Source organism: Grus americana, chromosome 6 (assembly GCF_028858705.1).
Source record: "Grus americana isolate bGruAme1 chromosome 6, bGruAme1.mat, whole genome shotgun sequence".
In the NCBI taxonomy this organism is placed as follows: domain Eukaryota; kingdom Metazoa; phylum Chordata; class Aves; order Gruiformes; family Gruidae; genus Grus; species Grus americana.
In genome coordinates this window covers 26,444,397-26,462,209 of record NC_072857.1, presented here as the reverse complement: position 1 = coordinate 26,462,209, position 17,813 = coordinate 26,444,397, and the positions used below count along the sequence as shown (strand labels likewise).

Below are 17,813 nucleotides of genomic sequence, written 5' to 3'. Positions count from 1 at the left end.
TCATCCCTCAATGTTAAGTTTTGAAAAGTTTAGAGATACAAAGCCACGTTTCAAACCATATGTTTTCCGTAAAATGTGTATTGCCTTTCAATCAGAAAAGCCTCTCTTCAGTCTCACCAACCGCCAGGTATGAAGTAAGTTTAAATGTATGTGATACTCTGGAGAGAATTAAGAAAAATGTTTAAACATGAATTTGAAGCCCAGAGACTGGGAGTTTAAGCTCATCCTTAAAACAGGAATCAGGACAGAGGGGAAAAAAACGTAAAGTGTTCATCCCTTTGTTCTTACTTCTCAGAATGATAGCCTCCATTATTTACCATAGTATATAACCAGGGATTTGGAAAGTGGACGGGGGAGGGAAATACATCTGCCTGTTCCAGGAGGCGGCTGAAGCCTGTATGCTGCTTAGATCCATCTTTAAACTAGCATGTAGGATACTAAATAGTAAGTATTAATTATTGCTTTTAAAATCAGAGTGAAATATTACACTTATTTTTAAGGTAGTGCAAAGGATATTTATTAGAAGTGAGAGGGAGTTGCTCCTTAATAGAAATAATAACAGAATAGCTGTCTTGCCTGATTAAGTTACGCAGCAAAATGCTACTACATTGCAGTACACCAAACAATGAGTAATGAAAATAATTTTGAGAAGAGGATTGAGTGGATTTTTTCTTTAAGATACCCTTATCAGGATATTTCTTTTACCAAGCATACTGTAAGGGTTTGTTAGTTCTTTTAAAGAGACCCTACTAAGAGCACAACTGCAAACTGTCCCGTGACAGGGGAAAGCTAGGAAGTGTGGCAAGGACAATTTCATTAAACTATAAACTCTTTATGGACTCAAGCACAAGGACTGTATGTATAGGTGGGAAATGGAAAGTACTTTAGATTACCAAGGGTGATGAAGAAATAACAACATGAATGTGTAGGACAAAATTAGAAAATAAAAGGAGACTGAAATAACCATCAAACTTTAAGAAATCTTTCTGTAAGTGCACTTGCAGAATACCAAAGAAAAAGGTGGATTTGTTATTCTGTGAATGTCAGAGGAAGCCAAGAAGTTTGGGCTGCACGGTGCTATTTTTGCATTATTTTTTGCTAGAAATATCAATTGTGTTCACCTGACAGTCATCAATATAAATAACAAAAACCTCTAAGAGCAGGTCAGAGCATCACGATGAGCTAGAATCTTCAAAACGCTGGTTCTGAGAAACGCGACTCAGGGATACTTGCACGGATGGAAATACCAGAGCTGTTACCACCTGTGAAGACGAAGTCCCAAAGCACTGAGAGAGCCAGTGGGGTCACAGTATTTTTAAAAGAGAAGAAAGAACAAACCCAGTTTAAGAACTAATAGATTATCTTGCCTTTGAAGGAAGGGACAAATGAATTATGCCAAAGTATACGAAGGAAAACAGGAGCTGAGCAATACCGAGTGCGGCACATAAGCGGGAGTCACTACTCTGTGAATGCAGAAAGGATTGCTGTACATCACAAACTGAATGTGAGTTAACGCTGCCACGTTATCAACCAAGACAGATACCATCCTGAGAGATATAACCAGAAATGTCGTGTGGCAGGCATGAAATTTGTCTGCTGCGCTGCAAGAAAGATGGGGGGGCAGTTCAGACGAGTCGGGGTGAGAACGAGAAGCATCAGCACTCACAAAATTTTTCTTTTCAGCCGCACCCATGTCGGTACTCTCCATTTCACGACCGTGAGTTCAGCTTGACCAGCTCACTGGTCTGGTTGAAAGCAAATTTCTCTTTTGTTGGTTTGTTGCTGGTTTGTTCCCAACGTGTCTGACTCCCTTGAGCGCTGGCTCGAGGGGAGTGTCGGGAGCGGAGGGGCGGTGGGGCTGCCCAGCCTGGTCACGGAAAGTAGGTGCAGGCTGCATGGCGCGTTTCATAAAAGTGCTTTCACGCCTTTTTTTACATCGACTCTCACCTTCCGTTTATTTGTCTTTATTTTCAGTATAGTGTTTGATTAATTAGATTTATGAAATAAATCATATCAAACTGATATTAATTAGTCTCTGGGAAATTAGAGGTGACTTTTTTTGAAAGGCTTATAGTAGCTGAAGTTCTGTTAAAAGTCAGTTTGAATGTTTTGTTAAAAAACCCCATTTTTTGGTTCAGTCTCAATGTAATTTAACAGAAACATTCCGTTACATGCTGCTTTTGTGTGTGTGTGTGTCTTTCTGAATGTAGCTGAGGGTAGGGTTGTCTAAGTTGGTGTCATGCAGTCTTTGAAAACGTAACAACATCAGAAGCCTTTGGGTGCGGCGGATGCAGTGCTGCACCCAAAGCAGAATAAGGTCTCCAGTCAGGTACCAGTGTTTTATGTTCAAAAAGATCACGAGTGCAGTGATCTGTGCTAATGGTTCTGTTAATCTGAAATCTATTGCCTTCATTCCTCCCTGTGTAAGAGAGGGCAGATAGCATGTATTATAGTTTTATAAATTTTCAAGTTTTTACATATTCATCAGTCCTGACTTTGAGAATAAGTAAAGCAGTGCACCTTCATTCAGGAGAGCCAGGATTTGTGGACTTTGATCTTCTGAATGTCAGGACCCCACTCTCTCTGTGTAACCCTGTGCTCTGAGGTCCCCCTTTATGAACTTATTCAAAAATTCAAGCAGACACTGTTTCTTTTTTTTCCATAAGTTATTTAAAATGCAGCTGTGTAGCAGCCAGCCAGCTAGTAACCCCTCTAAGTTTAATTCTAAGAATAATAGCAGGGAAAATGCCACTGAAATACATTTTATCAGTCTTTTTGGTTATGTTTGATCTGATGATGTCAGTAGCAGGCTGCCCTCCCTCTGGAGTCAAGTTGCAAACACTCTCCTCGAGGGTAATTAAAGCTAAGCACACAATTGCAACAACCCGGATTTGTTCAGGCCTGCTGGTTGCCCGCTGTCTCGTAGCACCTAACATCACAAAAGGACCATGTTGAAATGAAAGGATTGGTTAGCTCTGACTCTTAGTCTGTGTGTATGTCCAAAAGCGGCGGCAGAGGTGGATTGTAACCTTAGGGACTAAGGTAAGCATCGTGGCACTGATTAACAGTGGGAAGCCTTCATGGAGCTACGTGCTCTGTGTTTTATTATGCTTTTGTTAGGGGCAGCAGACAGAGCACCAGGAAGAATTAGAGAAGTTTGGGAAGGAGGAGATTTTTCCCTTCTGTAGTATTAACTAGGAAGTGATGAAATAGTTCTTTAAGCTACTTCTAGGAATTTCTTCAGTAAACCTGTCTTAGACAAAGGATTATATCACTTGGACTGAACTTAAACTGCACGTGTGATAGATCTGCCCACTATCTTTACACGTTTGACCTCTTTTGGATGGGTGCTTGTATGCTGCATGCTCCATGCTGTGACAGAGCAGTTAAATTCAGGGTAGAATGTTGGCTACATGGACAATGTTATGAAGGTTTTTAAATCTGCCTTTCTTCCCTGTCTCGTTTCTTATTTCTAAACAGAAAGATAGCAGTTCTTCTAAAAGCATGTACCTAACCATGGAAATGATAGCAACCAAGGGGAAGATTGTGACTGAAGTTATGACCTGTTGGATAGAGAGGGGGTGGACTGGATGTTCAAACTTCTTTTGAAATTTCTGAAAAATTGAAACTGCATTGGAAGTAAAACTTCTGTTAAGTAGAGGTCCTGATTTCCATTGCAGGTAGTTTCAATAGACCACTTTAAACAACCCAAATTAGCTGTTGTTGCAGTCTTTAAGCCGAAGGATATTTAGAGAGCAATACTAATAGAACTTACGAAAGAAAACAAGAAGCAACTTAGGTAACTGTATTTTCTAGATGCGATTGTGTAATATGTGGGAAAAGCAAATGAGGCATGAAATTCTCTGAGCTATGGTGACTTTTAAGAGAGTCGGAAATTGTCTAAAGTGGTTAAGTGATTAGACCCATCTGTGAGGATGCATATGGATCTAGACTGCTATTACCTTCATGCACAGCGTTGTTGAGCTGGTGTGTTGGAGTATTGAAGTGGAATAAGGAGAGAGAAGCCAACTGCAGACATAGACCTCCCAAATGTAAAAGTTAAGGCATCATGGTTTGACTGACTAATAACAAAATGGTCACCCAGCAGCATTCACAGTGATAGACTTGTTTGGTTTTAGTGGGTGGCAACTCAGTACCTCCTGAGAGAAAGTCTGTGTTGAGGCTTACTGAGGGTTAGATGATGAGCTCAGGGGTGACAAAATTTGGGATAAGAGTTGGCTTTTGAGAAACGTCAGGTTAAGTGATAACAGATTCTCTAAAAAGCTAACTGCAACCAAGTCCCATGCCTAAATTATGAAACTTTTAAGGTAATGCAAATTGTTTTTTTTTTTTCTCCTGTTCCTTAGCTTCAGTTTGTAATGAAACATTGTGTTAAATCCTGAACTGAGAGGGAAGGGAGTGCAATGCTTCATCCTGGGATGCTCACAGGCTTGGCACTCAGAATACGCCCTGAGGGAAAAGAGGGGGCTGGCATGGAAGTTGCACCGTGCTTTGGACAAGATTGTGACTTCAGTAGGCATGTGTTGATGTCGTGTTTTTAGTTAAGGGTGATAGCAGAAAAGCAAGGAAATCCCCTTTCTCACTGTGCCTTTGTGTCGGGAGAGTGGAAAAGGCAAGGGGTGTGGGGGGGATGGTTTAAATAAATCAAGAAAAAGGATCCTAAGGATTTCAGAAAGATCTCCATTAGTGCAGATGGCAAGAGAATAGGGAGCTGAAAAAGACGCAGCTGTTTTTTCTGCCATACTTGGAAAACTTCAAAGCGAAAACAACTGCAAAGCAGCGTTTCCTAGAAGCAGGTAAGAACAGCGGAGGGGGCAGAGCTGCTCGCTCAGGCTGTGGTTACCAGAGGGAGAGGCTTGAGCAAGCCAGGAGATTCTCAGAAAAAAAACTGGGAGAGACTGCAAAGCTCCAGCTGACTTTAATGCAGGCAGGAGCATTGCATTAACAAACAGCTGTCATCGTTTGATTAGAATAAATCCAACTTACTGAGCTTCCTGGTGTTAGGCTATATCGTGCCACTCTGCTTTCCAGTCAAACAAATTGTCTTAGTTGCTTTAGAAGTCTAGAGTGTTAGCTCTTTTAAGAAACTAATGACAAATATTTCCATACTACCTATAGATAATAGCAAATTACAGATGTACTGCAGCCAGCATGTTTCTTCTAAATATAGCGAAGGATGTTCTGTAATTTATTTAATTGCTTAGACTTACCAAGGAGCCAGTGCTAACAAACATGCTTTGATACTAGTATAGTACTTCTGGAGTTCACTTGACTTGGGAATATAAATACTGGGGGGAAAAAAAAAAGTGTGGAACAGTGTAGCACAATTGCTGTAAAATTTAGGCTGTCCGTTGTGCAGGTGTCCGAGTCCTGTCTCAGCCCCAAGAACACGAGAGTGGTGGCTAAAGGAGAAAGAGGACAGGAGCGTGAGTCACACGTTCTGCAAATCCAGGGAGGGACAGGGCTCTTCCAAATGTTACGATCAGGCAATTGTAACACAGTTATTTAAGGAAAATGCAAGATAATCTGTTCCACTTCTAATTACTGGACTTCTCTTCCCACTCCATCTGTTCTGGTATCTTCTATACAAAGCCTACAGGGATTCCTGTTGTTATTGCAAACTGTAAAAAATGCAGTGCAACTGCAAGGAGAACGAGATTTTTCTTCATTTATGTTTTCATGTATATTGAAATTCCAGTTTCCTATTGTTGCGCCTCTACCCCCTCCCCCTGCCAGGTAAACGTCATTATTTGTTCTCCATGATTTTGATGTACTGAATGTAGAGATTAAGGAAATAAACATTGATGCAGTTCTTTTGAATATTAATATTATTATAATAGAGGTTTTCAATATCAGCTTTTCCATTATTGTCTTCAGATCGAGTATATTGATAGTATTTATGATCTATAGTCTACTTTTTTTTAATTGAGCATCCTTCAATCGTAAGATGTTGGAGATGGAAAACAATTAGATAGGCAGAGGAATATTAACAATTCATGGCAGTTAAAGTAATTCCAGGTCAGCTCCTAATATTTCAATGAGGAAGGGTCTGATCTAACAAAGATTTGCTTACTTGTAAGTACACATAGGTTTATGTTTTTACTTTTAAAATTCTGATGTGAAATACATGCAATATATAGCTATAGTTCTTTTCTGATTGTAAATAAGCTATATATAATTATCAATATTAAGTAAGTGATGGTTGACTTTTTGGATTGATCATATGCCAGAGCTTCCATTTATTTCAGCAGCACGAGATTTCAATTTATTTTCGGTATTGACCTAGTTGGTGGAATCCTACATGTATTTGAAATGTAGAAATACCTCATTTCATGGTATCTGATTTTATACAAAAGGAGAATATGGAATTCTGTTAGCATGCCTTCATAGAACATTTATTTCTAGATGGATAATAATGGAAATACTAACTTTATGCTCAAGCATAGTGGAAATCATGTTTTAATTTATAGGGAGAGAATTATTTTCATAATCTGACATGTTTTTTAGATAAGTTATTCTTGAGCAATATATAGATAATTTGTACATTGCAGTGAAGTTGCATCGAATGCCTCTGGGTTTACGGAAACATCTAGTGAGAAAAACCTCAGAATGTTTGGCATGGCATTTTGTATCCATACGTTGCTATGGAAGGCTGGGCCTGCACCAATGCTTTTTAATCACTTGCCTTATGAGTGTTACAGAGAGAGGTTCTTAGTGCTGTTGAGTAGCCGTAAGCTCTACACCAGTTCTTGCTGCCTTTCCTTGTGGCTTCTGGAAAAAACCACATCTTCTGAGGATTTACCCATTTTTATTTGCCAAACACAGATGGGCATGTATGCTTTGTGCTTTTTAAATCTGTTTATCAGTCAATGGAGGGTCTGACTGCCCCACTGATGTCTGAATTTTGTTTAAAAGGTATGAATTCAGTGCACTCTCCAAGTTTTAAAAGATGCATGTGTATCAGTAGCTCTGATGCTAATCATACCAACTCCCACAGGAGCCGCATCCTCCTTCATTTAGTGAGTTTGTTTGCACGGTGCCCTGGGGACAGAGATGCTGTTAGCATTTTTCCTATTGTCAACTGGGGGCTGTGCCATGTCTCATATATGCTGGGCTTCTGCTTCAAGTTCTTTTTAAAAATAAGTAAGTTGCCTGGATAGTGAGTTATCTCTTAGGATCATGTTAATTTGCCGTTTGGGAAAATCTGTTGAAGTAATGGTCTTATCTCCTTGACTACTTTACTTTTGACAGACTGCAATCCCTATGGGTATCATAAGTCTCATTTATCATAATACCATGATATAAGGAAGCAATATTTGTTCTGCCGAGTGAATACTGGAAAAAATATCTACTAAAATGCTGTATTTATTCACATTGCTTTTTATTTAAGAGGGAAGAATATCTTAAGGTTCACCTCCATGAGTATTATTAATGGAATACTTCTAGAATAGCTTTTTCCTTAAGTATTTTGATATCAACACCTGCTGTTCAGAAACTCAGAATTATTTTACTTGCACTTAACTTGGTTTTGGCAGTTTATCTTGGGCATAAACAGAAACACGACATTCTCTAATACCCATGTATAGCTGTAACTAAACAAACAAAATTAGAATATTTCTGAATCCTGTAAGCTGATCATACTGAGAAGGAAAAAAGGCTGATATTTATATTAAGTATTGGAAAAGATCTCAGGGGCTAGTCATATAAATACCTAAACTGCAAAATGTACAGGCTTGCAAGTGATTAATTTTTACCTGTCATTTATGGGGAAAAAAAATGTAGTGAAAGCAGATAGATCTGGGGCATGATGTAATGGAGATATCAGATATAAGCGAAGAAAGCTAATTTTTTTATGGTATGCATTTCTGTAGTTAGGTGGGAGTTTTTTTATAAACATAATTTCATTGTGCCAGTCCTCCCATAAAGCTGCGTATAAGCAAGCGTAGAAAAGTCTTGTGCAGGTTGGTTTGGGTTTGGTTTTTTTTTTTGTGGCAGTGGTTTGGGGTTTTTTGTGGTGGTTTTTTTTTTGTTGTTGTTTTGGTTTGATTTTTTTTTCCCCAAGGAATAGGCAATAGAACTGAAGAGATTTTTATTCAATATGAAAGCTGAGGTACTACCTCTGGCTCTAACCTCTTTATAAAACTGATTTTTGAGCCACATGCTGTAAATATTTCTGACGATGTTCAAAATTTCCACTGACAAATTAATAAACTGTACTGAAACTGTAGGGTCCCAGAAAAAGCTCATAGATGAACACATGGAGAATTATCTCAGAATCCTTCCAGGGCGCTGTTTCAAGCACGTTCTTCCTGGGCTTCCATCTTCTGGAGCTCCGAAGGGAAAACACTGTAAATGGAGATGGCAATGTGAGGTCTAAAGGCAGGGTGGCTGTGCATGGTGTGGTTGCAGTCCATAACGAATTCAGCCAACGCGGGCAAAACAAAAGGGACAACTTGTCATCCACTCGTGAAGGGGTACTGTTGGCTCAAGCAGTGTCTGAAAACCGCTGTGCTTAAAAAAAAGTCAAGGGAGGAGAAAGCCCAGAACTGACCCAACCCATCGGTTATAGTGCTGCTCTTCCCTGGCCAGATGAGACTACTCAACATTGGTGTGGAAAGTAAATGTTCCTCATAGCTGAAAATGGTCAGACAATTCAGAGATGAAAAAGCCAGCGCAGCCTGGCCATAAGCTGGGTGTGAATGACTCTAACAATGTCCCTTTGAACTTTTCTCTGAATCCCGTCCATGGCGCAAATTAAAACAAAGGCAACCAGGTGCAATCTGACGTGGATGTAGATTGTCCAGTTCACAGGAATCTGTCAACAGGATACTTTTATTCAGTTCTAATAGCACTGCAGTTACTCCTCCACTGCTCTTGTTCTGAGTGTGGGCTGCTTCCTTGGACTGGAGGATTACAATATTGTAGTAACATCTTTAGGTAATAGAAAAAGGGGAGACGCTTAAGTATGGCTTTAGATTTCTCTATAGTTGCTTCTGATGAAGACTTTGGAAGAGCATGTTTTCAAGTCTGGAAAATAATTAATTTCTTTAAGTATACTGAAATTGTTCAAAAAAATGTGTTCTACATGAGTAAGCTTTGTGATGGAATTGGGTTTTTTCATGTAATGGTCTAATGTTGACCACATAAGAGGAATGAATGTGCAGACATTACACTTTTTTTGTGTTTGTCAGTGATAAAGAAAAGCACTTAGGGAGAAAATCATACAAGTAAAACTTTCAGAAATAGTTTTCAGGAGGTGCACAGGAAGAAGTTGCATGATTAGATTTGACTGAACTCGACACCGCCCTTACTTGAAAAAGATGACCAGTGACTGTTCACCATGGCCAAAGCTAGCTGTGATTGCCTCTGCCAGAACTGCGATCTTGCCAGTCGTGGCTTCTGCAGTTTTTCTGTGAAGCTGCAAAAGAGCTGCAGGGGGTAGGGGGGAGTTGTTGGTAGAGACTCCTCGAGTCCCGGCATCGTCTGCCCCTTTCTGGCTCCCGGGTGAAGCGTCTCACCAGCCCCTGGGACTCCTCTCGCCACAGGAGTGACCAATACAAGACTTTCTAGTTACTCCCTCAAAATACCGCTTTCACTGCCTAATCTGTCAATTACATGCCTTTTTTGTTAGAGTCAGATCAAATTTGGATAAAGACGGCAACCTTTCGTAACTTTTGCTGAGACATCGGTGTCCCAGTGCGTCACAGCGTGTGGGAAGCCATATGTGATTCTGTATGTGGCTAAAGAACAGCAACGCCGGTTACACAGGGACTTGCTTCTCAGATAAGTATGTGTGGAGGGAAGGAAAACTTTCAATAAAATGTGACGTTTTGGATCATCTGCTCAGATGAAAACCTGTTTTCCTCCTCTTAGACAAGGATAAAAGGGACCAGTGAGGATCAGTACCTTTTGGCAAAGCCTGTTTGCTGCTTGCACCTCTGGTGCAGAGGTAAATCCTGCCATGGGAGTCAAAATTTAAGTTACAAAGGTAAAATACTATTTTAAAATTATGAAGCTGAAACGAGCAAATGAATTTCCAAGAAAGATCAGTTATGTTTATACCAAAGATTGACAAGTAGTTTAAAACAATCTGTGTTTGACATGGTAAGTTTTTATCATTAAAATGCTAATGAAGTGGTAAACATCTGTTAAATTTATGAAGATAACGAAGCTTGACAGCTACATCTTTCTTGTGCCAGTATTTCTGCTTAGCTCAGGTCTGCATACAGATTTGGTGGAGTGGTGGTGAGAATCTATTTGACCTGTGGAGCAATGCCAATGTAAAAGTGTGCCCTGTTCTGTTTGATTTGATTATTTCGTCCTGAAGTGCTTCTGCCTGTAGTTTAGGTCATCTTTATCTGATCATTCTTCCAGAGGCTTTCAAAGGTGGGTCTGAAAATCAAACTTCAGTCAAACAGAGTAACTGGTATTCGATTGGCAATAGTTGAAGTAGTAAACTGGTGAACAGAAGTGAACAAATTTCTTACTATTAATACCTCCACTAATCAGTCTGGTAGGTGTGTATGTTTTCTATTCCGTACGGACTCCGAATGTATCCTAGTCTACTGATCATCTATATTACTCTGGCAGAAGATACACCATGGACTGCAAAACTACAGGCAGATGTCAAATGTCTTTGTCACATGAAATGATTTGTACTTAGCCAAGGAGTACAAAGAAGATTGCATCGGTTGTAGGAGGATACTAATTGTTTTTTAATTTTTAAAACTTTTATGCCAACTGCTTTCTGTACCTTGGTTAAAGACAGCATCAGAAATCTAGCTTAACTCTGATTTTAAATGTCAGTCACAATCTAACTCTATTCTGTTGTATTTTTTCTGTAAAATTTAGTTAAAATATCTAACCGTAGCTTCATTGAAGTATGTATATGTAAAGAGAGGACAAGTCTTTTTTAACTTTATGGATCTTTAATTGCTTATGAACTTCAAAGAGAAACTTGTAGAAGTTAGTTTGATGATGGCACTTGATGGGCTTTAGGTAATTGAATACAACATAGCTGCTGTTTGAATACATCTCTGAATTCCAAATTATGTAAATCTACTGTTTCAGAACCAGCTAGTAGAAATAATCATCATTTTTGCAATTGAAGGTATTTTCTTTGGATAAATCCTCTGACACACTGCTTTCCTATTGATGCATTTTTTTTCATTATGGATATGAAGAAGAAACTATAGGCATGTTAGCCTTCAGCTTTTTGACGTTTGTGACTCCACTTGAATAAGCTTTGACTTACAGTTAATTAAGCACAACTGTCAGTGTGTTTCATGGGCTTATGCAGAAACAAACCTTACATTTATGAAAGTATTGGGGTAGGAGAAGGGAGAAAATACTCTGGGAAAGTGTCTCAAGCGTATTTTTCCTTTCAAGTTGTGCAGCTCAGTTGGGGTGGCGTTCAACAGTTCTCTCTCCATGGTTGTCAATGGCCCATCTTTGTGCAGTCATCACAGTTTTCCTGTAGAAAAAAAACAGAGAAGAGATTATAGCCTGCTATTCATCTGCTAGACCATAATATAACATTTACTGTGCTGCAGCTGTGATCAAAATGACTGTCTCAATCATCTACAAAATTTGAGCTCTGGGCTAGTTATAAGTGTTTGGTCGTCCAAAAAATCTGTGCAGCCTGATCTGGTTTCTGAACTCAGCTTCCCTCTTGGATACCATAAGATGGGTTTGAAATTGTGCCCATGGAGGCAGGATGATGAGGTAAAAAGGAGGAAAATTTCTACTCTGCCTTCAATTTTGCATGTCATTAACAGGGGGACAGGGAGATCCCTTAATGGAAGACTGGTACTCAGGCAGCCCATATGGATTGCCTGGCATCTTGCAAGTAGATGCAGATGATTTGATTTTATGGGAGAAGAGAGGGAAAAGAGCTTGTTTACTTTTCTTCTCCCTCTGCCCACCCCACCCCCCTCCCCGCCTGGGTTTAAAAAACTCAGATTAGTTCTGTAAGAAAAAGCTTAGGTGTTGTGTCAGCTCTGCTTGAGGCCAGAGAAACTCCTAGGAGGACTGTTATGCTCCCAGCTGATGTGCTGGCCACCAGTGAGTGGGAGAAGGAGGTTATTATGGAGAAATTCTGGCAGAGGAAGGAGAGGCAGAGTGTGACTCACCCTCCTTTAGAGGTGTGGGACACTTGTGTTCCAGTGCCTGCTCCAGTCGGTGTTGAATTATTTATTCAACTCAGGAAGGAGAAACTGAGATTTTTTTTGTTTTGCATTTTTTATTTCAATGAGGCAAATTTTATTTGAAATCTATTTTGTATGCTTTCAGAAAAAAAATACTCCCACAGACATAGCTCGAAGCTGTGTACTGGACACACTATTGTGTGAATAGTGCAGATAGCTAGTGAAAAAAAATATTTGGATATCTGTGCCTTCCCATTCCCTCAAGGTCTTACTGGGAAATGAGTCTCAAGTGTATAAGTAAAAAAATTTCAGCATGTAGATTTCTGGAAAGCTGCTGTTTGGAGAGAACGATCTGGGGTCTAATTAAGAAAACACTAGTTTGCATTGCATGTAGAGAGTTGTGTTTGTTTATGTGCTAGCTGATTATTTAATTGTTGGCTGTTTTCTAATATTTGCCTTGCACTGTAAAACAGAAGGCATTTTTTTAAATGTTAGGTGAAATGGTGTTTGTGCAGCACCTGATAGTTACTGTCAGAAGAAGAAAGAATAAACACGCAGCTCGCTATTTGGAAACAAACCTCTGGATTTCAGCTTGCATGTGTTGTTTGTGCTAGCTAATCTAACCGGCAACCGTGAATTGCAAAAGCATCTGACTTTCCTGGGCGCCCATCTTGGCCTTTTTGGCACGGAAGATTTTTTCAGCTTTAGAAAGGATTTATTCTACCTGCCAGAGTGATTTATATACCATATGTCTCCTCTTCAGCATCTGAGTATCCATGGCCATAGGGAAGTGTTCTGCCTCATCAGTAGTGTGTGGAAATAGGGGGGTTTTTTAATATGAACTCCTACAGAACCACTTTATTACCTCCCTGTATTATTTTTTCTTAGTGGTTGTGTCAGCAAGAGATAGCTATACTGTGTGTGATGTGGAAAGGAGAATACTATGAATTCCTGGTTTTGTTTGCTCTTGGCAGGCACTACTACACTTCCCACCCTCGTGCGCACACCTACGTTGATGATGCAGCCTTCCCTGGATATCAAACCCTTTGTGTCCTTCCCTGTGGACAGCAGCTCTGCTGTTGGATTCTTCCCAAATTTTAACACAGTAAGTAAAGGTGTTTCCACATTTAGTTTCACTGTATGCTTTCCAAGCCGGTTCTAATATCCGGTACTGAATCTGCCTTAAACCAGTGCATCGCTGACACAATTTTAGAGAACCCTTTTTGTCTGTGCTGTGGTGGCTGCTGTTCCCTTGTGCAAAAAACGGGGTGGTACCCAGCCTTCTCGCTGGGAACGGGGCCGATCCTTTTCTAACTTGTCTGTCGGAGTGGTGTTTGCACACTGAAAAAAACCCCTCATGATAGAGATTTGAAGAGCGATAGAATCATTTTGACCATTTGTCTGGGCACGTGCATTTCCACGTGCTGTAAAAGACGAAAAAGCAAAAGCTAACATAGAACCAGGTTTGGCAGGTAAGGCCTAGATCCTCCACGGGGGTGAGTCAAGGGAAGTCTGTTACAGCCAGTGAAGCAACTGGAGGATCTTGTTAATTCTGTATAATAACAATAAAGTCTAAAATTGCACAGCCAGCCAACGTGAAAAATGTGAACCTGTTACTTTTAGTTTATGGTAAAGCATCTTGGGTTTTTGCAAAAAAATTACTATTGCAAAAATAATGCTCAATGCTTCTGTAGTTCTCCATGTTTATCAGAGCAGCAATAACAAAAATACTCTCTTCTGTAGTTTTCACGTCTATAACAGATCATAAAATGGTCTGAATGTTACCAAAATGCTTTTTGCTATCGCACTTTATAATTTGTTTAATAATTATTATCTCAAATGCATTAAGTACACCAAAACCAGTAGTTTGCATGTTGCTACTCGGGTTTCCACGTGTGGAGGTAATTCAGCATGGAACGAGTTGGCAAATAGTAAGCTAATAGCAACAGGAAGGAAACTGCCCTGGGTCATTTCTGCCAAGTCCGTGAGTACGATCTGTTCGTACGTGACCGTTGCCTGAACTGTACAGCATCACGCTTGTCACTGTAATTGCGGGGGTGGTGGAAAGGGAAGCAGTGTCACCACCGCCAGACAGTGATCGGCTGAACCGCTGCCAAGTGTTTTCTTTTGCAAACTCACCTTCTGTCTGAAGTTAAAACAGCAAGAGGGTTTTGTTTTTCTTCATGACTGGCAAGTACATCTTGCTGACAGGCCTTGTGCTACAGCACGTGGTGCTGTGGGGTGGTTATGAGGTAACATATCAGCCAGCCGATGTCAGCAGCCCAACGCATATTATAAACAGTAGCAAATACTACTAATTCATTGCAAAACATACATGTGAAAATTGTGCGTTTACGAGGGAGATGTGAGGATGTGCGTATGTATAGATTGGGGGAGTACATGTATGTGTACAAAGAAATAAAAGATTAAAAAAAAATCCAGGTATGTTTAAAGTGCAGGACCAAAACTCAGTATAATTTTAAGAAAGCAGCGTGTCATTCTCATCTTCTAGGCATGATGCAATTTATATTCATTTTCCATCCTCTTTCTAATACATTTGAGAATTTTACTTGTTATTGATTTGTCTGCTTTCCAGTTGCACTGGTTTTGTAGGTGAGCTTTTTCACAGAACTATACATAAAGACTTGGAGAACCTTTTCTTTAGGGATACTGTAGTTGTAGAGTCAACCAACATTATTTGCTTATTGGTGGTATTATTGAATTTTTGAGTTGCAGTAGCCTCTAGTGACAGATTAATTAGGATATTTAGACTGGTTTTGCCTATGTACACTAGCTTACATTTATCTGGGTTACATTCCGTTTGCCTAATTCCCGGAGTGTTTATCCTTCACACCTGTCATTCCTCTCCAAACTTCTACGGGTTTTATTAAAAAAAAAAAGACGCCTGGGGTAATCGGCAAATATTGTCAACTCAGTGTCTGCTTCCTCCCTTGGAATTCTTGATAATTATATAAAATCATGCTGCTATGCACCGCAGACACCGCATGTTTAAACTCTCTTTTTTGAGGAACAGTGGTTCAGTACTATTCTATTTCTAATTCACAGACTTTGCCATTTGTCTTGCAGGTATTGATTTTCCCTAACAGTCTTTTACAATGGACTTCAAAGCTCATTGGAAAACTAAATCATTCATGGTTATCTACTGACAGGCACAGTGAACGCCAGCTGTCGTGCACTTCCTTTCTTTCTAACTTAGCACAACATTTGCAAATGTAGATGTCTATGTTTGTGTATATATAATCTTTTTTTTCTTTTTCACTGTAAAGTCTGTGTGTGTACGTAAAAGTTCGTAAAAAGCCTTTTTCCAGAGATAAGTTCAAGAAGCTAAATCCATTTGACCCATAATGTATGCGTCATCCAAAGTGCCTTCATTTTTCATCTTGTGCCAGAATATTGGAAGAGTTTCTTGTCCCTTCCCCTCCAAAAAGCCGCCATTTGCCTTATGAATCAATCAGGAAATCCATGCACTTCACTCACAAGAGGACCTGTCGAGGACTGTAGACAGTGAAACCTCTGTGTACAGCACTCAATCTCTTTGCCTTCAGTAGGACTGGAGGACCCTGCAGCACCTGCCAGGGCTGCTGTTCGTGCTTGCACGGGTTCACTAAAGGTGGCAAAAAGAAATGCGGTCTCAAGAGAAAACTTCTTTGGATCCACCTGTTCATTTTCAATGGCAGTCAGATATAGAAGCATTTTTCTAAACCTCGCCAGGAGGTAGTTTCTCACTTAATTTCAGTGGCCTGAAAAAAGAAAAGTTTCTGCTTAGGAGCTTGATACAGTAACAACCAGAGCAGGAAGAACAAGGTAAAATATATTAAGTACAAACATGTTAAATGGAATACCCCCTACAGTATTTCCAAAAGAACTTCTCTTATTTATGGAAATATATTTAAAATCTGGGGTAAACCCTTTCTTATATAGTTAACTTTGACAGTTTTCAATTCTGAAAACATCTCTGATGCTCCAGATGAAACATCAGTGTTCTCATTTCGTTTGTGAAAGTGTTCTGATCAGTTGCTTCTCTCCACATGGGGTACTTTCAAATGAAGCATTGAGCAGACCCCAATTTTGTAAAAAGAAATGCCTACCCTAAGTATATCTTATTTTCTTGACAGAATTGTGTGATTTAGTTTAAAATGCCTCCGCTCTGTTTCTCCTAAAAACATTAATAGTTCTAAAAATGCTGTGGACATATGTATAGTACTTATCAGTTCATGCCCCAATTACATCTGTCTTTGTTCCTTAGGACTTGCTTATGATATAGGAAAAATTAATTGGGGAATTATTGCACTAACTCCTTGGATGCATGCCTTTATTCCTCAGTAAGGGTCCCTTTTTGTTTCAACAGATCAGCTAGAAAGGGATCCTCTAAGTGCAGAATGAAGGATTTCAGGCAGACAGGTATTGCAGAATAGGTGCTTTCTTCTTTCCTGGTCTTTTCACAGCACCAGCAAATAGTTTTGTCAGAACAGGACAGGAATGATTTGCTGCACAGAAGGACAAATCCTCTCTCAGAAGTGCTGCAGCAGCGGATCCAAAGGTGACAGCATGTTTGTCCTGGCATCGAGTTCTAAAAGCTTTTGCTCAGTTACTCATACCCTGCTGTCTGAAATGCATAGCTTGACTCAAATTCTCAGCTGGTATTACTTTAAATATTCTTGTTTATAGCAGAATGGGAGGCAGCATTATAGGAAATTCCCAAACTGGTACCTCCAGTTTGGAATGGATGCTGTACAAAAAGGTATTGTTTAAGTAGAGCCCTTTTTTAGCATGGTAAAATGACTTTATGATTCCTTAACATGTAACATCTTGCATATTGATTACGTTTAAAGATCTGTAAGCCTTTGAAGTCAATTGCATAAAGTCACTGGAAATCAAAGATTGCACAGTAATCTTAATTTGGTCCCCATTGTGCGCTTAATATAACGTAATCTTGAATTTTACACTCGCTAGCTGTCACCTTCTGTACCATTCTTTCTCTACACCTCCCTGATTCATTCTCTGATGCCGTCCATCTTGTGGACTGAATGAAGAAAGGATGTTTTGTGATCACATGATGGAAGGTTATCATGATGCATGTGCTAAAGTGGCTGAAAGTCAGGATTTATCTTGCAAGACAAACTAAATGATCACTGTCTGCATCTCTCTATAAAGCACGTATACTCCCCAGAAAAAAAAAAAAACCAAACCTGCAAATTACCAATGCGCTCTACCTTGTCCTGAAATGAGAGCAGCGCTACATGATTCAAATTTAGTTGCAGTGGTACGGCCAGGGACCTGCCAGTCTGCACAAAAGCAGTATCAGCAACTTCTCAGATTCTATCATCAGAGAAAATAATCAGCAATTCATGTGCTTCCTTCTGAGTTTGTTATGGCCTCAGGGGTAATCAAAGATTATAGCATCTCTTGTAGCTTTCACATTAGTGAAGTATTTTCCATCTAACTAGCCCATGATTGGTTTCTAAATGCTGGTTCATACCTTCATATTTTAGAGGACACACGGGTTAATGTGGCCTAGTTACTGCTTCAGAGTCTGTTTCCCTTCAAGTAGGTTTATGCTGATTCTTTACATTAGAGTTCCCCCAGTCGCCTTGCGAAGTGGACCAGAAGTATTTTACATCTGCC

At 39.7% G+C, this 17,813-nt stretch overlaps 1 protein-coding gene across 7 annotated transcripts in view; it reads left to right on the top strand.

The window, feature by feature from the left end:
- Positions 1–17,813, top strand: part of ZNF385B (zinc finger protein 385B) — a 136,546-nt gene that overhangs the window by 66,070 nt on the left and 52,663 nt on the right. For 5 of the 7 annotated variants that reach the window (XM_054830817.1, XM_054830818.1, XM_054830820.1 and 2 more), the window contains exon 2: positions 13,142–13,272. In XM_054830817.1, the coding sequence (XP_054686792.1) occupies positions 13,142–13,272 (131 nt within the window). Of the gene's footprint in view, positions 1–2,951; positions 3,043–4,671; positions 4,818–13,141; positions 13,273–17,813 lie in introns of those variants that run through there. The other 2 variants (XM_054830822.1, XM_054830821.1) reach the window with 2 other exon arrangements.